Raw genomic sequence first — 25,138 nt, 5'->3', positions numbered from 1 at the left:
TTTCTTTACTTAAGAAAATGAGGAAGTCAATGCTTTACAAGATTGCAGGAGGATTTGAAATAAATATGTAAGGCATCTAGAAAGAGAGTGATGCTGGGGGAGAGAATCTGTTTTGTCCTCTATTCTATTCCTCGTGCCTCGCACACGAAGGGTATTTGTTGAATGAAATACAGTAGGTGCTCAACCAATGGTAGCCATGATGATTGTCATTGTTACTAAGTGATTATTTGTCCAAAAAGGAACTAAGAAAAGCCTTAATATGCTACTGTCGCTAGTCTTAAAATATATATAAAATAATATATTATTATAATATTAATGTTAATATAAATTATGTTATAAATTATGTAATGTATAATATAATATTATACAAAGGATATACAAATCAAGAATTTGAAATAAATTCCACAATGTTATAATCAAAGTATTGTAATTTGACTACATAGCTTGAAATAGCCGATGTATTTTTTGAAAGGACTATCACAGTGCCTTACCCCTAAACTGCTTGTCTGTGGGCTAAGTGGCAGAGGGAAAAAGGGGGTGACAGTACCTATATACAAACAGATCCCAGACAAGATCTGAGCATGAAACACACAGTGAGACTAGATCTTTTCATTAGTCTGTAATCTCACTGATCAGGCACAAAAAATGATCTGTTCCTATGTCTGAATCTTACATAATACTGTACATCAACTATACCTCAGTGAAAAAAAATGAGCTGTTCTCTTCTATAGATGTGATGCAGACTACTGCATTAGAGAGGACTTTCGTATCGGAAACTGTTTTCATCTTTGCCTTCAGACAGGAGAGGGGAGAAAAAAGTAGACTTCCATGTTTTGCACTTTTAAAACTCTAAGAAAGTTTGGAAATGAATGAATGATGAGGCTAATAAGAGAAACTGTTAGCAGTTAGCATGATGGAAAGTACTAGGTATAGTTGTAAAGGGACTCAGACAGAAGGACAGACAACTTGAATCCTCCTGGCTTTGCCACCTGGGTTTCCTTACCTTCTCATGTGGGTTTTAGTGAAGGCTACGGAACTTCCTCTTACTACTTGATCTATTCAGTGAACATTCACTGAATTGCGCCCTTGTCTGGGATTGGCTTTGTAGGGACCTGAATTATTAACATGCAGAGACTAACAACATGTGCTCTGGACTCAGACACTCCTCTAGGTACCCTTCACACACCACGAGACCTTCTGTAAGTTCCTGAACTTTTCTAAGCTTTAGTTTCCATATCTGGAAAATAAGGGGGAAGGTCTATCTCATCACAAGCACTGTTATAAATATTACACAATATAAACCACATAAAGCACAGTACAGTCCTGGCAGTAAGTGTTCAACAAATGCGAGCTGGCAGCTATAAACACCATTGCTTTTCTGAAAGAGGTTCTGGAAATGACTTCCATCAGTAACTGCTATAATAAGGTAAATGATTTTCCAAGGAGAAGTTGCCAATCATATCCTGGAGAAAAAAGTCATTTTAATTTGTAAGCTTTACAACTCTCAGGATGTCTGGCCCTCCAGTTAGGAAATAGCTTCCAGCCTCACCAGAAGCTCACCTATCAGAAGTTAAGGAAGGTGCTGGTGATGCAAATACTGCAGCCAAAGTCTGGAAATCCAGAATTTCAAATCTGATGAGACCGTTTATCAACAATGACTGAGTTCCTTTGCAAAAGGAAAAATTCAGCCATCTATTTCTTAGCTAGAAAGTAGATTTTAGACTTCAGTTCATGCATACTTTCATGGATGTGGCTTATATGGAAAGTGAAACAACGCGTTTCCAAATTCCACTCACTTGAAGAAATAAGACCTCTTTCAGAACATACCCATTCCATCAGCAAATCTTGTTGGTGTTTCCTGCTAAATTTATCCAAATTTCAGCCACCGAATCAACCACCTCTCCACTATGTTAAGGCTGGCTTGGGTCTTTCCTCCATACTCTCCTCTGGTCCGACCTGCCCATCCCTCTTTCCTGCAAAGTCAAGCTGCCCTCCTCTCTCCTCCTTCCTTAACTCACCTCATCACCGTTTCTCTATGTCAAGGCTACCAGATACCTTTTTCGTTTGTTTGTTTCTAGCTCATTTGACATTTTGGGTACTACTGTTTTAGGGCCCTCCATATGGGATCCTCTTACGAGTGCTCTCTTGCATACCCTATATTATTTTTACTTTTAGACATTTCCTACAAAGAAATGTGCCTTTTTCAAAGTGCATGCCTTAAGAACAGCAATCATATTATAATGTAGTTGGACAACTTCCAAAAAAATGTCTCATCCACATTCTGGAATTGAAGACAGTCCATCTGATCTCTTAGAGAATTTTTAATAGAAAAACTTGGCTTGAACACCCCCGTATACACACCCAGTGGAAACCTCTCCTTCTAAGGAGTGTGTGGTGGTCTCAAACCAAAGATACTTTTGTGTTTTCACGCCCTCTTCTCTAGAGATGTTTCGAATGTCAATTATCATAGAACTTCAAGCACTGCTAGGATATTTGGCCTCTAAAAACATTAATTGGTTTCTAGGCAATAGATTTGAGAGGAATAGATAATTGCTTTTTTTTTTCACGGGAAAGGAAAAAAATAACTTTTCACGGAACCTCCAAATGTGCCATTTCCCTAACACGTGATGGCACTTTGGAGCACCCTTCTTTACACAGGCTAACCCAAGCTCACTAAAACCTAAGACCTGTGAAACTCTTAGCCCATCCATCTCCCAGGGAGAGAGAGAAAGGTGCCCCAACCAGATTCTTTCTTACCCTACTTTCTACCAGTTCACCCTAAAATGCCCAAATCTGTTGTGATTCCTACTTAGCCAAGGAGCCCTAATCAGATTCCATGGATTTCTTTCTGCTCCGCAATTTCTCCCCACCACCCACCTCCTTCTCCTTGATTACATTTGAAATCCTTTTCACAAAGGCTTTTAAAAATTGGAGAATGCTAAACATGCCAGTCTTTGCCTGACATATTTTTGTGCAAATGACTTTCAATTAAAATGCAGTCACTCCGTCACCAGGTCTACGGGACCGCTGTGGATTTGGTTAGTGTTTGGTGACAGGGAGACGGATAAAGAGAACAGAAGGACACTGTGCAGTCATCAGTGTGGATGAAGGGGTGATGCAGGAAAAGGCTAGAGTCTCATTGCAAACTTCTCAGTTTTGCTTAAGGCAGGTCCTGTTGATTTTCAGCTGGGTGGGGACAAATAAAAATTGTGCACTTGGTATTTGTGTTCTGCCATTGCAAACCCAGAATCTGTCTCATTTGATTTACAAAAATCCACTATTTTTTTTTAAATGTGTGTTTGACTTCATACAAAGGGGCATTTCCCTCTGAAGATTCATTAATGGGAGTTACATTACAGTCTTAAAAAAGGAAGTCAGATGGAATGTTGAATAATTTACAATTGAACATACAGATCATTTGCCTGGTTTGTGCAGCTGAAGACATAATTAGAAGTTCCTAGAGAGAGAGAACAGGGTGAGGGTGTGCGGACAATTCAAATATTACAAAGAGAATTCCCCTCAAATTGCTCACAAATGTGGGGGATTAGTCAATATACTTAGGGCTTTCTGAAATTTTTAGCAGCCAATAATTTCTTCACTATGGAGTAGCTGTGAACTAAAAGCTTGCTCCCTTTCTCAAGGCCATTTTGCTAGACAGTTTTAATGAAGTAGCAAATTTTTAGTGTGGCAGGGAAAGTGTACTGACAATGTATTAGAATTTATAACCCTAGCCGACATATCTAGTTACTCCATTTTTAGATTCCTGCACTTTCCTTATTAGGCGACATATGATAAAGGCAAATACCTTTGCAGACACCTGCATGCTGTTTTCTTGCATATTCATAATGGCTTCAGAGATCTTGACGTCTATGGGGTCCATGACCGACTCAATGTTGAATGGTCCTTCCAGTCGCTCTGCCACCAAGAGCATTGCATCTGTTAAAACACAGGAACATGATTTCAATATTTGAGAACTGGGAACTCCAGGTTATAACCTGTGTCTAAATACCTCCAATGCAACTGGCTGAAAAATGATTGCTCGTTCAAATTTTTTATTCGCTTTTACAGAGTTCAAAACGGAATGGATGACTCAATCTTAAAGTAGTATTTTATTTCATTTGAAGGTTTCAAATTATTTTACATGTATAGGACCAGGCCTGAAAATGAGAAAATTGGTTCAGATTAAGAGAGTTGAACATATCTATCACAAGTGAGGTTAAAAAAAATATTTCAGGGGTAGGGGGTATAGCACAGTGGTAGAGCATGTGCTTGGCATGCACGAGGTTCTGAGTTCAATGCCTAGTACCTCCATTAAGGGGGAAAAATTATTTTTAAAAAAATAGGAGGGGAGGGGAGGGTATAGCTCAGTGGTAAAGTGTGTGCTTAGTATGCACGAGGTCCTGAGTTCAATCTCCAGTGCCTCTGTTAAAAATAAATAAACAAATAAATCTAATTACCCACCTCCCCACCAAAAAAAAAAAAAAATTCAGACAAAGACAAATACTCTATGATCTCACTTATATGGAATCTAAAACAAAACAAAACAAAATACCCCCAAACCAAAAAATACTAGCCCAGGTTCAAAAATGGAGTTGAACCTCTTTTCTGGACTATGGAGAAACCTGAGAATACTGAAGAAGTGTTAATTTGAGAATTGAGGGGGCTGCTCTAATGTCAAGGCCCAGCTTATGCACATCTACACGGGTGAAGCATTTCTGGATTTCCCCAGAACAGACCTGTCCCTACTCGGTGCTGTCACCCTACCCAGCACGCCCTTGCATTTTTGCACTTTGACAGCCTTTGGGGACAGGGAAACTTCTCTTGCTGGTTTTGTATATTCAAGGCTCGTTAGGGTGCCTGTCACACTGTAGCCTTTCAGAAAATGTCCATGAAACTATATTGAACTGAACTGAACTAAAGCACTATTTGGGAGTCTTTTATTTGCTGGAGAAGATGGTCACAGTGACATGGAGAAAAGAGCTCGGAATCAGGAGTTAGCTGTCCAACCTTGCAACTAAGTAGCTGGAGGCTGCGCGAAAAATCTCTGCGCTTACTGGGCCATGGATTGGTGAGGTGTGTAGAAGGGACCTGTGATGAGGAGTCCCCCAGAGTCTGTGGAGCGTGGTACAAGGGGCCTGTGTCCATTCCTGTGCTGCTAAAAACTGGCCCACGTTGGTTCTTAGCTTCCAGGGCACAGTTTGGTAACTTGCCTCCACCGGCACGGTCGAATGGAACTTTCTGTGATAATGAAAATGTGGCTGTTGAAACTTGAAATGTGGCTAATGTGACTGAGGAATTAAACTGTTTATACATTAATGTGCCCTTAACTAATTTAAATATAATTTAAAAAAAAATACCCACTTGGGACTAGTGGCTACTGGAAAGCATAGCCTAGACTTTTAACATATGGACTCAATAACTCTCATGTTTTCCAACTGTTAAAACCCTTGGGAGCCAACCTTAAAACACTGTCCTTTTTCAAAATAATACATATTTATTGTTAGACACTTAGAAAATACAGAAAAAACAAGGAGAAAAATGCACCCACAGTCCCACTTCCCAGAATAACACTATAAACAGTTTGGTCTATGCCCTATTTTTTTTCCCCCTCTGTGCATGAATATTTTAAGCATGCAACTGAAAATATACTGCACATATATCATATAATCTGCTTTCTAAATATATTATTAATGTGACATGCTGTTTATAGTAGCTGCCTCATAGCAATAGTGTGAAGAAAACAAATTTTATTTTTATTACGTATCCAACCATGCTCAAGCAAAGTCCAACATCAAAAAATTTTCAGGGTTACAAGTAGTTATGAATTAGGCAGGTGAAAAACCTTTTAAGATAGATGAATTTTTATAAGGAATTACTGTCTGGAAAGTAGTCACATTTTTACAGAGCGCGAGGCTTTGATGATGTGAACAGCATCCGATTTTATGCTATCAGTAGGCTTTCTCAGCCAGACTTCGTAACTGGGTGCTTGATCCACTCCCTATGGAACCAGCGAGGCCAAGAGCATCCTGGGCACCTGAGTATCAGGGACATCTATTCCACGCCCGTCCCCAGTATTCTGTCCTGCATTATTCTCATGGACACAAGTGACATGAAAACCTTAAGATGTGAACAGGGACTCATAAAAAACTCTAACAATGAATTTTATAAAATCTTCCTTAACTAACACAGACCTATGTATGGATGTCACATCAGGATCTTATAACAAAAGTCGTCACTCCTCTGGATCTTAAGGATCTAATTATCTGGCAATATGGACATAGGATGCACAGTTTGGTTGCCGTGTATTTCAATAGTAAAGATGTTTTCTCCTTTAAGGTTTTAAAAGGTGGCTAACTGTTGCCCAAGAGCTGCTCTGTTCCTTTTATGTCTTCATATCAATTTTGTGTGTTTATAAAAAATTACCCTGTTTACCATTAGAATTTCCAGTAGGCTTTCTGATGGAGATTAATTACGATGAATAAGTAAGTTTATCTAGATAGGTGTATCCTGCTAGAAGAACCAAGGAATCCTTGCACAGGAAAGGGAGTTGGCCCTATGGAGTTGTCCAGTTAAAGGAACTGATAACTGTGGTCTAAAACAACATTGTAAATCAACTGTACTTCACTTAAAAAAAAAAGGCACTGAGAACTACGGAATACTTAACTGTGTGTTTTAGACAAGTATTTGCATAGATCATTATACAACGAGTGCTGGTCTATCACAGCATATTTATCCAACATGAATGGGTTGAGCTGAGACAGTAATAATGTCTCTACCAGAAGTCTGAACACAGTTGTACTCTCAGCAAAGAGGACAACCTTGGACTGGATCACAAGAACTCAGCATCCTGTCACAGTTTGCAATGATGGGATCTAAAATCCCTCCAAGAAGTTTCTTTTGTTTAAATTAAAACACTCCCTTCTCCACCAGACATTCCTCCCAACAGGTAAGGTGGAAAGCTCTTGGATTTGTACCGTGAAGTCAAGAAATTTCTCTTCAGTGATTTCAATCATTTCGTTCCCTCTTCCTTCCCCACCACAGAACTCACCTTTTAGCTCCCTAGATCTGCGAACTCACCTCCTCTTTTTTGACCCCAACTGTGATAAAAATGACCCTTTCCCAAGAAGTTGCCTGCTTCCCTTGGAAAAACCATCCTACTGATGATCCTGTATATTAAGCATGTAACCAAATGGCCGCCTTTACTCAAATTGCCTGACTTTGAATTTCCATTCTTTATCTCAGCTCATTTGCCTTGCTATACAAACTAGTTTTGGGTGACACATTTTTGATGTCGGTATATGTATATTTACATGTGTATATTTTTAAAACATTTTTTATTGATTTATAATCATTTTACAATGTTGTGTCAATTTCCAGTGTTCAGCACAACTTTTCAGTGCTACATGAACATATATATATTCATTGTCACATTTTTTTCTCTGTGAGCTACCATAAGATTTTGTGTGTATTTCCCTGTGCTATACAGTATAATCTTGTTTATCTATTCTACGATTTTGAAATCCCGTATTTTTCTTTTAATTTGGAAGCTAATCAGAATATTCTACCTTAAGCTATCTGGTTTAGGCTATTACTCATTTTAAAACTATGTATAAATAAAATAACTGTATTTAGGAAAATTTGATTTTCCTTTGAAGACTCAAAAGCCAGTATAGATTGGCTCAAAAATCTCAGAGTCATCATTAAGACTAGCAACATACATGTAGTTCACAAGACCATACTGTACACTTTGTTAAGAGGGTAGATTTCAATGTTACGTTTTTTCACCACATATACATAAAATGAACAGAAATGACTATTGTGCCAATCAACTACAGAAGTTCTTACTAATTGAACTACCTGTTGATAAATCATTAACTACTATCAAATACACCAATATATTGAAACACTATGCTGCTTTTTTAAAGAAACACATGAGTTCTTCTAATTCTCAGAAAAGCTCAGAGAAAACTGTATGCAAAACATTTGGATAAAATGACATGTACACACTGATTATAGCCATACCTAGGGTTTTGGTTAGAATAAGAGGAAGGCTGGCAGGGTGGGCATAAAAAGTCTTCTTCTCTGGGCTTCTATTTTTCTACTAAAAGTTGTTTGTGAAAATAAGTTTCTTGTTAGGAGGCCAGATAAACCTACACAAATAACTGCTACATAAGATGACCATAAGCACAAAAAATTTAAACACAAAAATGCACGTCTCCTTATGGTAAAATCAGTCCTTCCACCAGTCAATTCCCCTGTCCCATCACTCTAAGAATGCATGACAGGGTTCCCCAGGGTCACAGAAAGAAAGGCAGCTTTTCAGAAAACTTCTCTGATATTTTGCATTTCAGCCATAAAGGGTCATGCTTACAGCACCTAGACTCCTTTAAGAGTCTAGTTTAGACACATTACAAGGCAAGAACGTGGCAGTGGGAAAGCCAGAGCCGTCAGCCCTGGGACTCAGGACAGGCTGCAAGGGGAAGGTGGCCCCAGATGGCAAGAGGATCCGTGTGGTCCATCCGTGGTCCACTGAGCAGCCAAGTGCTTCCCTGCTTGACCGGTTTGCCTCCCACCTGCTGGCAAGTCTGTCACCAGTCAAGCTCCCTAGGTGTCAGGAGAACCTCTTCGCTCCTTTGGGGCTGAGGGAAGCCAAGCCTCTGTTTCCTCCCAAAGCAAAGAAAACACAGAATACTTTTGTGACACCAAGGCCTAGTTGGTAAGTTTCTCTGGAACCAATTAAATCACAACATGGCCATAACTTCCTCCAGGGGCTGCCATCCTGTGCTATCTTAATTACCTCCTTGCCATTAATATTTTGAAATATTTGGGACGTTGTTTCTAACTGTGCTGTTGGAGCTGTTATCTACTGCCAATTAAACCAGGGCCGTTCTAGTATGTCAGCTAATGACCAGCCGGTTCTCTCTGCACACATCTCCCGTGTTGTCCAGGTTTTGTTTCTCTTTAAACAAAGGACTACTGTCTGGCTCAAGCAGTAGACATAACTTTCGTTCCTAACTGGAGAATAACATTTAGATGGATTAGAAGTAACTGGTATCTCAGCATGAGGTTCTGATGCATAGAGAGATGTGATGACCCTGTGAGCACAAGGTGCCACTCAAAGCGGAGGGGCCAGGCTGCAGGAAAAGCTGCACCTCTGGGTCTAGGCAGCCGATTCTGCTCACGTGAGCATGCGCTTGCTGGTTAGGAGCAAGGAAACCTGAAACTGATTAGATGGAGTGAGGCGCCTGGGTTTCCATTTGGGTTCCGCCATTAAGTGCTTGAGAGATAAGATGCGTCACTTAATTAACATTTTCTTCATCTAGGAAGTGGAGATTATGACAATCTCCACCTAATAGTGGTAGCATGAGGAATCAAATGAGATCATGCCTGTAAAGCTGTTGGCACAATGCCTGGCACACAATTAGCTCTCAGCAAAAGTGAGCTACAAGAAGGCACTATCTCCGGGCAGCAGCAGAGGAAAGGAGAGGACCCACTGGCAGGATACTTGGGTGGAAGTAGTGACAGCAATTGTTGTGAGGAGCAAGGGCGTAAAAGGCACAGGGATGGCTTTAAGATGTATAGCTGGTACACTTTTGTGTGTTGAATTAATGTTTTGATAATAGCTGCTCTTTGATGGATGAGCTCATTACTGAGAGATGCAAAAGTGCATTATTTTCTCACAATGTGCCCCTTTGTCAATTCAAGATCACCACAGAGTCTGACTCACTTCCCACTGAGAAGTGGGCTTTATGTCACCGCCCCCTGGATCTGGCTAGGCTGTGTCTCTGCTGCGACCGACAGCGTACAGTGGAAGGGACTCTGCCAGTTTCCAGCGAAGGTATTTAAGAGACTGCAGCTTCAATTCCTTTTTTTTTAATTCTTATTTTTAATTGAAATATAGTTGATTTACATTGTTAGTTTCAGGTGTACAGCAAAGCTATTTAGTTATACATATATATATATATATTTTTTCAGATTCTTTTTCATTACAGCTCATTACAAGAAATTGAATACGGTTCCCTGTGCTGTACGGTGGGTCCTTGTTCAGCTCCTACTCTCTGTCCCTTGTGGGACTTTACTCTGAGATCACCATGCTGGACTGACCAAAAGTAGGCGCTCCAGGTGACAGTCCCCACTAGGCCCAGATTTCCAGCCACCCTTGCTGTGATAGATAAAATTTTTGTGACTTTCCCATAATTCATATATTGAAACCGAATCCTCAAGGTGATGGTATTTGGAGGTGGGACCTTTGGGAGGTGATTAGGTCATGGGGGCTGAGCCCCTGTGAATGGGGTTAGTGCCCTTATAAAAGAGACCCCAGAGAACTCCCTGCCCTGCCCTGTCTGTCATGTGAGGACACAGTGAGAAGATGGTGGTCCGTGGATCAGCGAGCAGGCTTCACCAGACACTGAACCTGCCAGTGCCCTGATTAGGACTTCCCAGTGTTCAGAACTGTGAGATATAAATGTTTGCTGTTTAAGCCATGTGGTTTATGACATTTTTCTTACAGTAGCCCCAGTGGACTAAGACACCTGCCAAGGTGCCAGACTGAGGCCATCTAGACCAGCCCACCTGCCAGCTGGGTACCACCTAGTGACCCCAGTCAACACCACGTGTGGAACAGAATCAGCCAGCTGAGCCTTCCCTGATCCACTGTATTGTAGTTTAGAATAACACTGTTGTTATTGTAAGTGGCTGTGCTTGGGGATAATTGATTTTGTAGCCATAGAAAACTAGGACAGCCAAATTACAATATTTACAAAATACTCAGAGAGATTTTCCCTGTAATTTGTTTGACAGGACTCAAATTATTCAGAACTCTAGTCAATTAATCTTTGACAAATTTTACATTCATGATGTATGCCCTGTTCCCAACCACTGTAATAGTCGAGTAAAAATAAAACGTTGCTCTGAAGGGAACATACAAAAAGAACTTGTGTTCTGTACAAGCCTGCACTGTGTTCTGTACAACACTGCAGTACACTGAATGCACACCAGCTAGCCTCAGATTCAGACACGTTCTCCTGGAATGAGCGTGAGAAAGAGGGAGAGAGAGAGAGAGGAGACAGAGCAGGTTTGGAAGAAGGTAAAGATCTGGATTTTTCTCAAAGTACTTAACTTCATGAAGAGGAGAGGTCTGACACAAGGAGCCAGACACTACCTCTGATCTCTAGATGGTATTGGATTAAAACCATCTTGCTGCAGGGACTCCCAAAGGTTTTGTTGCTCTGGGATGTAAATATTAAGTAGGATGTCGTATGATTGGGCATAGCTTTTAAATTTACTTTTTGAGAAAAGGAGATGTAAAATCAGAAATCACTTTGAACCTGGAGGAAAATGATTTTTAAACTGCTTTAGAGGAGGCAAGAAGAGAAAGATTTATTTTAATATGACATGTTATTAATCTTTTCATAAGAAACAATAGAGTAGAAATAACTTTGAAAATTCAGTTGTGGGGAATGGATAGAGGTGGTCAAAAGGTACAAACTTCCAGTTATATGAATAAGTCCTGGGGATGTGAGGTACAGCACGGTGAATACTCTTAACAAAACTGTATTGAATACTTGAAAGTTATTAAGAGAGTAAATCTTAAAGGTTCACACCACAAATACACACGCACCATTGGTAACTGTGTGAACTGACAGATGTGTTAACTAACCTTATTTTGATAATTATTCTGCAATATATATCAAATTATTCACCTTAAACTTATAGTCTATCATATGTCAACCATATCTTGATAAAGCTAAGAAAAAAAAAGAAAATTCAACTGAAGTAAGCTCAACTTAACTTAAGAAATATTTGCTATGCGCCAAGGAGTGTCACTATGTCACTTTGAGTTGATGGACGCAGAAGCCGTCCACGGTTGCCAACTTCGTGGGGTTTAGAATCTTTTGGAACTGACAAAGACGAAACACATGAACATTAAAAACACATTTTTCTTTCTTTGAGGAAAATTAGAATTAAGATAATAACATGTCTTTTCGAAGTCCTCATTAAATCTTTTAAATTTGTCGGAATAATCTACTCTTTGAAAAATCAAATCTGTGAGCACAATCCACTTCATTGTTTTATCAGAATTCCATAGCGCCCACTTTGGCTTTTCGTTCAGAAGAAACGCTCGCCCCTCTTACATCTGCAGCATTGTTTCCGCTTAACCAAGGTATTTTTCCCACCAAGAAGCAGACAAAAGAATTAAAAAAAAAAATCAACCAATTTTAAGAGCAGCCTGGTAAATTCATTCATAGGCACCCAGTTTCTCATCAGTAATAATAATAAAACACCTGCCTACATGTTTATGTATCGGCTCATTTATGAGCCCGTTGTGGTAAGGACACATTAGGGGGCTCGGCTTTGCACTGTGGCTGGTGATGGGCTCAAAGAGCATGCGCGGCCTTTGCTTTCACCCAGATCGATTAATTACAACCCTCACGAGACCTTAGACGGACGCGTTTCGGGAGCGGCTTGGAAGCAGAGCCCAGCCAGCGGGGACCGGGGAGCACGCAGAAGCAGGAGGCAGGCACGACCCGAGTGACCAGGAAAAAAGGACAAACCTGAGAGTAGAGAATTTGAACTTCTCTTGTCAGAAGGCCTATGCCCTTTTTAGAGTTTCTTTCGTAGGTTGTTTTTCCTCATTAAAGACAATTTTAATTAAAAAATAATTTACAGCTCTCTAGGGACATAACTGATAGAAAACAAACTGCACATATTAAAGTGTGCGATGTAATACATTTTAACAAATGTCTACTTCTGTGAAACCACCGAAATGATAGTTAAAAAATTTTTTAAGGTAATTCTATAGTTAAGACATTTTCATTTCTTGGATTTTGATTCGTAAGAACTGCCAAACAGGGGGAAGATAGTCCCCTCTCTGGACTATGTTTCTTATTTTTAAAATAATTCCTCTCCCACTTCTGGCTTTGCTGCTCTGTAATCTCCTTGACACTGACAGCGGAACTAGCTTTTAAAAATGCAAATCTGATGAGGTCACTGCCTGGCTCGGAAGGTTGCCACTGCCTTCAGGATAAAGTCTGAAGCTCTGAGCCTGGCAAAAGAAAGGCCCTTCATAAGCTGGTCTCTGTCCCCTGGGCTGCCCTGTTTATTGTCACCCCTTGTGCCCCCGCCCCCTCCCTTCCTACACAAGGACTCTCCGCTCTGAGCATCACCAGTACTCTTTCAATGACATTGAACTTCTCACCGAGGTCCCACACACACCCAATCCAACCCGAACTTGGTGGCACACAAGTTGTTCTAAACACAGCCTGTTCTCATTTGACCTGCTCGAGAACTTGCCAGGGTTCAAGTTTAAAAAGAGGGTCACAGTCAGGCTCCACCCCTCCCTTCGAATTCACTTCTCACTACGCCACATGTCCTGTGGTCTCCTGCTATGACAAATAACGCCACCGTGAATATCCTTGTACATAATTCATGTCACACGTGTGCAAATAAGTCTGCTGGATAAAGTCTTAGAAGTCAAGCTGCTGGGTCAGAGATAGGAGTGTTTAAAATTTGGATGGTTAGTACTGAAGATTCCCCTGTAAAGCTGTACCTGTTTACATTCCCAATAGCAATACATGACCGTGTCTGGTTCTCTAAGGCTCAAGCCTTTAGATGTGTTAAGATCAAACACTTGGATCTTTGCCAATCTGATAGAATAAGAAATTGCATCTCAGTGTGGTTCTATCCTGAATTTCCCTCGTATAAGGAAGGTTGACCATCCTTCAATATGTTTGAAAGCTGTTTCAATTGACTTTTCTCTTCGTATTCTTTGTTCACTTATTTTTCTGCTGGATTATTACTTATTCCATATTGATATAAAGGAATTTCCTTAAAAAAAATACATTAAAGATACCAGCCCTTGGATGACATGAATTACTACCCCCCCCCAATTGTTGTTTATCTTTTGATTTTGTTTATAGTAGTTTTTGCTATGCAGAAATTTTAAGCTTTTTATAATCAAATTTACCAATTGTTTGATTCAATTTTTGATCTTGCATTATGTTTATACAGGCTTTCTCCTTTCCAAGTTCACCTCTATGGCTTAATCTATTACCACTCATATTCTCACTCACTAGCTTCCTTGCATTCCTTGAATACAGGCCAGGCTCTCTCCTGCCTCAGGGCCTTTGTACTTACTATTTGTACCTTCTCCCTTGAATACTCTCCCCTTAGATACCTACATATCAGTATCTTACTTTCTTCAGGCCTCTACCCAAAAGCCACTTCTCAGAAGAACCTTCTCTAAGTACCCTACAAACTCTATCACTCTTATCCAATTACTTTGTTCTTCATAGCACTTAATATTTGCAGAATTATGTTATTATGTATATTTGCTGTTGAGACAGGAGGGAAGGGGACAGGACACAGCCATTAAAGGAATGACATAACAATTAGCACCAAGATGGTGGACGACTCAACTCCCAGTAGACCTCGAGGCCCAAGATGGTGGGAGATTTGACCTCCAGTGGACATTGAGCTTCATTATACACATTATAAGGTATTAGCATGGTGAGTGACCTGAGACTAATCATGAAAGGTCAAGGAGAGGGCAGTGGCCCAAATCCTGGGAACCTTCCCCCTTCTTCAAAGTAGTTGGAATAGTCCTCTCACTTGTTAGCTTCTGAAAACTAGCAACAACCCATCTCTCGGCCTCTCTTGCTCCCGCACCTTCTGAGATGGCCCCTACTCTGTCTGTGGAGTGTGCATCTGTCTGCATAGATCCATTCTTACTCAACTATGGCTCACTCTTGGATTCTTCTCTGCGTGAAGCCAAGGACCCTCACTTGATGGGGCGCATCCCAGGGACTCACCTGGGACCTGAGACATGGCCATCCTCTCATGCTCTACCCTTTTCCTGTGTCACTATTATTTCTCTTTTCCCCACTGTTATGTAATCCTCAAGAGGGCAGAGACTTTCCTTTTGTTGTTCATTTGTGTCTCAACCCCTAGAACAATAATTGGATACTAAGAGTTCTAAAATGAGCATTTGTGAAATGAATTATTGAAGCACATTTTTAAAATCTTCTATATTTTCTTAGTAACTTAACAGAAACTGCCTTGCTCCCTCCCTCCTTGCCCTAAAACCCTCCCTCTCCATCCCCCCGCCACACACTCCATCAAAGACGCCCGCGAAACTTTATGAATGCTGGCCTACAGAGCGCTGATGGTTTCTGATGGGCTGTAAGGTAGGTGAAGAGTTTCTGTGGGAATTTAGAATCTTATTGTACTTTTTTATGAGGTAGAAATAACTTTTTAGATCTTTTCTCTTGAAATTGAAAAGTATGGCTGGTTTTCGTTCTGTCAGAGGTCATTTCTAGGTTAATCGAAAAGAAAGGTTGACATTCTGGGTTTTACAAACAAGGTAATTCTTGCTGTTTCTCAAGACTCCAAGTTTGCCATTAACTTTCAAAACAATCTCTGTGATGAATGTCATTTATTTTCTTCTTCCCTGTAATCTGTCCATACTCACTAAACATCAAATTGGTGATCATCTTTTTCGTATTTTACCAAACCTGTATGGTGTTTAGATACATTAAAACATAATTTTTAAAAAGATCAGACCACGGCAGGGGTGAGATCTAGCTAAAGAAATCACAGTACCAGAAAGCGAGGTGAGCAATAGAAAATGGAAGTGAACCAGTTCAGTGCCACTTAAAACAGTGGACAGATATCTGATTGAAAAATATAACAGTGACAGCCACCCAGAATAATTCTAGTAACTAAACAGCTAAAGCCAAATAAAAGAGAATTTAATGAAAATAACTGTTTACTCAGAAACCGAATCCAGGAAGAGGAGGAGAGAACAAATATACAAACTAATTTAATTCTGAAACCAGTGCAAACAAAGAAGCTTATTTTGCTTCCACGCTGTAAAAGGAAATGCAAATTGTGGGGGGAAGATAATTCACTAGAAGGCCTAGCACAGTACAGAAATTAGAATCTACAGGACTCATTTTCAGACGTTGGTTCCTCTTTAGTAGAATGATGCATTACATTTCATAAAAATATAATATATTCACGTAAGCATCATCTCACTGCTATATTATATCTTTGCGATGTTTAGTTACATCACAAGCCAGAAAGAGTGGGCCTTGTAAATCATGAATTTGATGGACATCCACGTGTATACTACCAACCATAACCCTTTATTCAAATTTTTATTGCCGATTCTTCATATGAATAATTTTTTATGTCATTCGTAGCTAGGCATGTTCAAATAATTCACACCAACCTATCAGTCTTTGCCTTGATGAAGAATCACAGAATTTAAGGGGTAAAGGGCTCCTAAAGATCTTTCTGAGAGAGGAAATGCATCTTTATCATTCCATCCCTAGCGCCTCCTACAGGGTGTTGGGATCTAGTAGACTGATTTGGACCAACCCGTGGGCTTTACAGTTTAGGAAGCCAGACCCAAAGAAGGAAAGCAAATCATTCAGTCTAAACAGCAGCCCCTGCACCCAAAATCATTGTCCTCTCTCACTCCAACCATTACATGAAGCATCTAAATTACTCAGATAGTATCAATGTGCTCACCCAATATTTCATGTATGTATTAATTTCCGAGTGCTTCACCACATTTAAAGACTATATTAAAAGAGAAAACCTAGATGATAAAGGTAAAGCATTTTGGTCCCACCTAATATTCTTCTCACTCCTTCTTTGCTGCAATTACACTTCTCTCTAAACCTCCCTTAGAGACCCTGTTCTTTCAAAGTGGGCACACGCCACGATCCTGAATTGTCCTTGTCAAGCGTACAAAAGCACGCAGATTCCTCCTCACTCTTTATTAACCTCAGCGTGACACCTGAGTTACTTTGAATCCCTCACCAGCTTGGATGGTCTTTGCCGTCTCCCCAAGAGAGAGTATGGAGGTGAGGTCTGGTCAGGAGTTGCGTGTCATGCCTGGAAGCCCAGTAACACGAGTCGCAGGCTCTGTGACCTGGCGCGACTGAGCTAACCTCTGTCATCCTCGGTGTCCTCTGTTACTACAGGGGCTCTTCCTCCATCACTGCGGGGATTAGACGCAGCCCTAGGCAGGTGGCACAGCAAATGCTTCTTATTATATCATGATTATTCTATCTGCAAGAAGAGGAGGCTTCCTTTGTCCTCCCAACAAAGTTAGTACTGAAGGTCTGAGTTCATCATCATCCATGAAGTTGTAAACTTTTACTGAAAGAGGACAATACTTGAAAAGATACAGGCACTCCCATGTTCATAGCAGCACTATTTACAACAGCCAAGACATCAAAGCAACCTAAATGTCCACCGACAGATGAACAGATAAAAACGATGTGGTGTATATATATATATATATATACACACAATGGACTTTCAATCAGCCATAAAAAGAATGAAATGGTGCCATCTGCAGCAACATGGATGGACCTGGAGATTATCATATTAAATGAAATAAGTCAGACAGAAAGACAGATATCATATGATATCATTTATATGTGGAATTTAAATAGATAATACAAATGAACTTATTTACAAAACAGACGCAGACTCATAGACATAGAAAACGAATTTATGGTTACCAAAGGGGGATAAGGGGGAGGGATAAATTAGGAGTTTGGGATTAACAGGCACACAGTACTATACATAAAATAGATAAACAACAAGGACCTACTGTATAGCACAGAGAACTATATTCACTATCTTGTAATAACTTATGGAAAAGACTCTGAAAAAGAACATATATATATATATTTATCTGAATTACATTCCTGTACTCCTAAAATTAAGCACAACACTGTAAATCAACTATAGTTCAATTTATAAAATCAAAAAAGAAGACAATAGCTCGTCTGATTCCTTTATTTTACAGAGAAGGTCACCAAGTCCCCAGGATATGAGGGGTCCAGCGACTTGGCTGGGAGCAAATGGCAGGGCTGTGACCACTGCCCTGTTCTCTGTCTTTCAACCAGCGGTCTTTCGACTCCTTCATCCTGCCTCCTTCTTTACAATCAGCCAATCTATCATTAAGAAACAGAACCACTTAAAACGTTTCAGGTATCAATAAACTGGAAAAGACTAAACTTTTTGCCAGTATATTGCAGTTAAAGCGATTCTCCTGTTTCTCCCTCCTTTGCCCTGAAAGTTAATAAAGCAAATCACCCCAGAGACGATTTGTTCCTTTAGTACCAGGGCTTGCAACCTACATGAAATGAATCACAAACCTCTCCCAGAACCAATAAAAAATAAATAAATGAAAAGTCAGGTGTGTTATCAGAATTCCCTGCTGGGTCCAAACAGAGTGATTAGTGGGCAATTCAGCAAGCAATGGGAGCCCTTTTCTCCTACTCGTCTGTGTACTGGTGTTATTAAAAAATATATTTTTTTTATTATTTTGTTCCTCAGTGCCATGTGAACCGAAAGGAAAATGAAAAAAAGGGCAGTGTGTCCTGTACCATAGGTCACTAGACCCAAAGAAAAAAGCTGGATTGTTAAAAAAAAAAAGAAAGAAAGAAAGAAAGAAAGAAAAAAACCCTCATTTTAGGAGGTGATGACTTCATCCCTTTCTATCTCTGATACATCCTGTGAAACGGTAGGATGACTTTTGCTATTTCCTTTGTCATGACATCTTGTTAAAAGTTATCTTCAAAATAAATTCCATGGTGAAGCTAAAGCTCGTTTTTTAACTAAGGAGGGAGAGAATGAAGGAGGGAGGAGATGAGAAGGCGGAGAAGGAGAGAGAGAGGGAGGGAGGGAGAGAGAAGAGAACATATTACATTACAGAGGGGCTGAGCTCTTACGTGGCGTTTCAAGGGCCTGGGCCTGGTCCTGCTCCAACAACATTAGGGCCTAGAGATTCATTTTATTTTTACAGCCTAGGGAAGCAATATCATCTCCTTTAATGGCTGTGGACGAAGACCCTAGAGATGGAAGAGTTTGCCCGAGGTCTCATAGCTTGTGATGGTTAATGTAGGTCCTGTGCTGAGTGAGCCCAGAACTAACATCTGTGAATCGCTTGAACTTGTCAATCTAGCCAAGGGGACCTGCCTGAGTCGCAGGTAGGTGGGCCTGAGCACGTGTGTGTGTGTGTGTGTGTGTGTGTGTGTGTGTGTGTGTGTGTGTAGTTGATGAGAGTGAGGTGGGAGAAATACTCTTAATACAGAGAGATAAATGAAGGTGAGAGAATATAGCTCTGATTCCATCATCTGATAAATCGCCTATATTTAAAAAGTAGACATTTAAGACATTTTTAGGGGGAGTAATTAGGTGTTTGTTTTTTTTTTTTTTAATGGAGGGACTGGGGATCAAACCCAGGACCTCGTGCTTTTTTTTTTCAGACATTTATTTTTAAGTTTAAAAGTTATCTCAGGTGATTGTACAGGGTTTTAAATGCATAAAAAGGAGACTGAGTTTCTAGCAGACAGTTTCTAGGACTGCCTACACTACAACCTAAGTGTGTGACACTAAGCTCCCTAATTCTCATCTGCAAAGTTCAATGTTTAGGTTCGTAGATGACTCATGAGAGATCCAGCTCTAAAGCCGTATAAATCTATAGCTCTTGGCCGTCTAGGAGGGAGTGTGTTGAAGCATCTGGGATCAATCTGGACAAGTGCATGGGCAGTTGGCGGATGAACCCAAGAGAAAGTGGGTGGAGGCGTCTGATCTCACAGTCAGACTCAAGCAGGGGGCCAAAGCAAACAGAGGTGTTCAGTGAGTGGCAGAGTGAAGGACATAGGTGGCACAGATGAAGAAAAGCTAGGAGGATGCAGGTAAGATGTTGTCACGGACGCAAAATGCAAGTCATGCACGTTGGGAGGATGGGCATTGGGGTGGACCTTCAAAAAGTGGAAGGAATGGAGAGATGTGGGCCTGCACCAAAATACTTGGCTTTTAATATTAGCTCCATTCTCAAGATCGTTCCCTTTCAAAACAACATTAAAGGAAAGAAAAGTGGATGCAAAAAGGTAGGCTTCAAAGAACCAATAGGAATACATCAATGAGTCTTGAAAAACCGGTCACAGGAAAATGGGTCAGAGGCCCCAAATCCATGCTGAAATGTCTATGCCGAGGGAGCAGGACTCTGAGACATGGGGGCAGGATTATCAAGCTGTGCAATTATTGTGTTAGCTGATCAAGGACATTCGAAATATTTAGGTATAGATACATAAGAGATCATTGGACGGCCATTTGCCCCGAATTGAAGGTAAATACGTAGTTCAGTTGCAGAAGGACCACTAGTTTGCACTCAGCTCCTACATCCCTGCAGGGAAGCTGTGCATGCAGCATCTCACATACCCCTCCTGACTCTCAGAGGTAGATGCTGTCCTTAGCATCATTTTAGAGAAAATAAATCAAGCTTAGTGAAGCCGAAGTTTCCACATCGAGAATGAAGCCGGATGCTGACCCAGATCCATGAATTCCAACTTCCAAGCTTCCATTACCATCTCTGCTTCTAAACATTAAAAAAGATTTCAAAATATCCATATTCATGAGGCAGTGTGAAAGGCCCAGTCCCTCTTGCAGAATTAATCAAAACATTACAGTAAGAGTCAAAAAATTTCAGGGATGTGTCTCAGTGAAGTAAGTTTTATTATCTCGATCAAAGAAAACATCCACTGTCAAAGGTCCAGATGTTTTCCTGGAAAATTTCCTCTTATTTCCTTTAAGTATCTATGTAAGGTTTTAAGATGAAAGGACAGAAAATGTTGACTCGCTTATGAAAGAAACAGAAGAAAAGATCAGAATACGTACTATTTCATGATAAAATCAACAGTCCAAAAGTGGACTTACAAGGCCTTCCCATTTGTACTCTTACCTAGGTTCCAGACACACATGTCAGGTTATTTCTGCTAATACACCGGAATTAGCCTTAAGTCACCTTTGGGTATTTAAAGATCAATAATACCATTGTTTTTAAAAGCAAAGATGTATCTAGAAAATAGACTGAAAGATTTTCCAGCAAAAGAGAACATAATAATTTTGAGGCAACTAAACGACAATGAACAGGACTGATTTTAAAGAAAAAGCAAGGTGATGTGCTCTAGGAGCGAATGGGTGATACATCTATGCATATTCAGTGTGTTGTCTGCTATGCTTTACAAAGAACGTGGCTATCTTTTAAATGCTGCGTGTAATAATATTCAATAAGTCTGCAAAACCTATTTCGTTCCAAAGTCTACAAAGCTCTGAATTCTGCGGCTGGGACACGCTGGTCTCCGCCAAGAACCTCTCAGTACAATCATTTAGAATTTAGCAAGATGGACGATACCTCACGTGCTTATGTTCCGTTCTTCCCGACCGTTGACAAGTTTCAATCTACGTTAGAAGTTGCGATTTAACAACCCCCCTGGCCTCTCCACTGTTAGCTGTTTAACTTCACCTGTATTTAATTTTTGTTTCTTTCATATTTCTTTGCACATATTCCCAGATGCCGTCAGGAAATGGGCCCATTTTGAATACATCACATAAATAAACTGCAGCGGGGGAAGGCCTCTTCGTTTTGAAAATGCGACATCGCACAAGAGCTGAGAAGAAGGTTCATTGGGTAATATTAGCTTGCATTTCTACGGTTGCACTGTAAGTGCTTTTTCCCCAAAGCACTTAACATAACAAAATTGCCTCACTCATCACGGCCAAGCAGTCACCTTTAGAGCGGTACATGAAGCTGTTTTTCAGGATGGAGTAACACTTCAGAAGGGACAAGAAATGAAGAAGAATTCTGTGTCGAGCGGCAACGGTAGGGGAATTTACGCAGGCAGGAGGAAGTCACTTAGTCAAAATTGGGTCAGAATTCTAAGACTAACAGCTATACAGACAGTAGACTATTCTAAGAAAGGAATACTGGATATTTTTTGAATAAACCCTTTCTGGCTTTTGGCAGAAAGATGTGCCTATTGCATGCATCTATATTGTATACATCGATCTCTTTTTCTTCACATGTATTGATGATGTAGAAGTCGTGTAAGTATATTTTTAAAAAATTTGAACCCAAAAAAGTCTTTGTTTTTCAAAACTCACGTTAGACTGTACAGTTACCGACATCATCCCACATACATCCAAGTTAACCTTTCTAGTGATTCCCATATTAATAAACCACATCCAGTGTTCCAAAGTCACTACTTCCTAAACTTGATCACAACGTATTTTCTGAACTACCAACCTCTTTCCCATTTCCCCTAAGTTATCCATTCTTCTCCCCACCACACCTACGTCACAAAAGACCAGGTCTGCCGGCCTTATATGTTTTTCTTTATTGAGAAGAGAAGGGCTTTAATAATTAGGAATGTATTTTTAAAGGTTAACTAATGGTAGCACCATACTATGGAAAATTTTGAAAATTTGAGGAAAAATTAAAAGAATAGAATGCATAAAAAAGCTCTCTAAGGATTAAAAATAGATCAGAAACTTAACCCATTATGTCAGGATAGCTTTTGAACAACTAAGCTATGGATGATCTGTGAAAGACTCAACAGAACTGAAGATTCTCAACTCACACCTCTGTTGACTGTTAAGATGCATTATTATGCAAAAGAAACTTTTAAAAATCTATTTTTATATATAGTGGCTAACATTTGTAAATCTCAAACTCCCAAATTTATCCCTTCCCACCCCCTTTCCTCGGTAACCATAAGATTGTTTACTATGTTCAATATCTTGTAATAACCTTTAATGGAAAAAATATAAATATGAAAACAAATGTATGAATGTATATGCATGACTGGGACATTGTGCTGTATACCAGAAATTGACACACTGTAATTCATTGCACTTCTGTTTTTTTAAAAAGATGCTCTATTATGTTCTTTACTCATTCATTTAATGTCACCGTGCACTGAGTGCCTGTGATGCATACAGTCCCCTACTAGCCACCAGACCCATGGAACCTCCAAGAAAGAGAATTTAAATCAGCCTGGGGAGGGGAGAGGGGAGCAGAGAGCTTTCTGGAGCTGTGTTTTTGAAGCCTGCTAGGATTACCAGGAAATCAGCCCAGCAGAGAAGGAAGAGGGGGAGGTGTGGGTGGAGCAGACGATGGAGTATCAGATAAGAGGGAGCAACAATAAAAAAGGGCCCGGAGACAAGCAGACAGTGAAAAGCATGATGACAAAAGAGGGACTGTGGGAGAAAGAGGGGTCACGTTTCAAAGGAAAGGGTGACGAGCCAGACGCTCAGGGGAAATGTCCCATGAGCAGTCGAGCAGTCGGCTGTCCCGGCCCTGGCGTGGAGAGAAGTTGAGCTTCTCTGCATTTATGATAAAAAGGGAGTGACGCATTGCTATATATAAAACAGGCAAACAACAATGATCTCCTGTAGGGCACAGGGAACTACATTCAATTTCTTGTAATAACCGATCGTGGAAAAGAATCTGAACGGAAAAGATATATTTGTATGTATACGTATAACTGAATCATTTTACTGTACACTTGAAACTAATATTGTAAATCAACTACACTTCACTAAAAAATTAAACAAACAAACCAAAAACAGGACAAAAAAAAAAAAACCTGAGTGACTATTTCCTATAAACTTTCCTTCCAACTCAGCAAACACGTTCTTCAGCTTTTGGGGGAATAATGTCAAAAAAAAATTGATAATGAACATCATTTGCATTGATGGCATAGCTCATACAGATCTGACTGGCAGAGTCGTGACCGGCAGGAGTGCAGCCTCTCCCTTGTACTCTGCCCCCACAGGACTTTGCTTAGTCACTTCCCACCCCTCTGTTTTCCTTCTCGGCGGGTTTTATTCTTTCCTCTTACCCTTCACACTCACGCTTTCTGATTCTCCCTTCCCTGTTACCCTCCTCTCTTTTCCCTACAAGACACGAGTTATCTGACTCCTGGGCCCTCCTTTTTGCACCTGTGTCACATTATGATCCAGCTCAGGGAACATTGTGTTGCCAAGTACCCGATTAGTCTGAAACAACTTCAAAAATTCTAGCACTAATATTGGAGTCCTTCTCTCTAAGACCTCCCCACTTTGGGCTCCCACAGCACCTCGATTATCTCTCTCCCTGCCATTCACACACGTGGCAGAACGACGTGTTTTTCAGTGTATCTCTTTTGCTAGACTTGGAGCTTTGTGGGGGTAGATACTATGAATCTTTTTTATCTTTTTTTTAAATTTATATATATATATAGACGTATAGTCAGTTTACAATGTTGTGTCAATTTCTGGTGTACAGCACAATGCTTCAGTCATACATGAACGTACATATGTTCATTATCATATTCTTTTTCACCGTAAGTTACTACAAGATATTGAATACAGTCCTCTGTGCTATACAGTATGAACTTGTTGTTTATCATCTTTTATTCCTTAGTGCCCAGAACTGTACCTGATGCAAAGCAGATGCAGATTCTCCTGACATGCTGAAATAAAAGATGGGAGGACTTCAGATGCTTGTGTGTAAGGCGAATAAATGCAGAGATGGTTTCAGTGCAAAAGTAAAGAGCTACTTCCAGCTCCAGGACCTTGATGAGCGGTAAGGGACAAACAGATGAATCTGTCATATCTTCATTCATTTGTTCCTTAGCACAGGAAGGTGCAGAGACATAAGAGATTCAATAAATAAAAATGTAAGTAGCACTAATCTAACTATTTTCAGCTGTTTCATTTTAACCCATTATAAAACTATCAGATGGGCTGGCTTTGTCTAACACATTGGATCCTTCATCACATCAGTGAGGGCTAGAGAGGGAGAAAACTCTGTGCCTTTTTTGCAGATGCTGGAAGCAAGGTACGTGGAAGATCAATGACTTCTGTCTAGGCTTCTGCCCACCAGACCTCGGTGACTGCTGATGTGGGTCCTGGGGACACTGGCATGTTGTCATGGTTAACAGTGGTGGTGGTAGCCGATGACCCAATATCAAATGACAGTGACACAAACGCTCTCCACCAATGACACAGTTCTCAGGTGGTGTCAAAAGCAAGGGCCATGGCTCTTCACCTACCACCTGTGTCTTTCATTCATACAAAAGCTTCCTCTACCTTGTCCGATGCATTTTTAAAAGCTTGCTGCCAGGCTGTCGATTTCAGAGCTGTCTTGCAGTTTCTTCCCAGACAAGGTTCCATACTTCCTAAACCACAGTGTTCACACAAAGGGAAAAGGAAGAAATAGGTTTTCTTTTCAGGCCAAGAGCCTAAATCCTTCCACAGAAATCCTGGAAGGGAGCGTCTACACTCC

General features: G+C 40.3%; 1 protein-coding gene and 1 long non-coding RNA gene across 14 annotated transcripts in view; one reads left to right on the top strand and one right to left on the bottom strand.

Annotated features, from left to right (window-relative positions):
• Positions 1-25,138, bottom strand: part of GPC6 (glypican 6) — a 1,040,045-nt gene that overhangs the window by 99,481 nt on the left and 915,426 nt on the right. For all 13 annotated transcript variants that reach the window (XM_072976448.1, XM_031684439.2, XM_072976442.1 and 10 more), the window contains one exon: positions 3,806-3,936. In XM_072976448.1, coding sequence (XP_072832549.1) covers positions 3,806-3,936 — 131 coding nt within the window. The remainder of the gene's footprint in view (positions 1-3,805; positions 3,937-25,138) is intronic.
• Positions 9,771-18,471, top strand: LOC140685544 (uncharacterized). Its single transcript, XR_012058804.1, has 2 exons — positions 9,771-9,838; positions 18,361-18,471. It is a non-coding gene; the product is annotated as an uncharacterized lncRNA (long non-coding RNA).

This window comes from Vicugna pacos, chromosome 14, assembly GCF_048564905.1.
Source record: "Vicugna pacos chromosome 14, VicPac4, whole genome shotgun sequence".
Classification (NCBI taxonomy): Eukaryota; Metazoa; Chordata; class Mammalia; order Artiodactyla; family Camelidae; genus Vicugna; species Vicugna pacos.
Note: the sequence above shows the minus strand (reverse complement) of the source record. Positions and strands in the feature narration are given on the sequence as shown.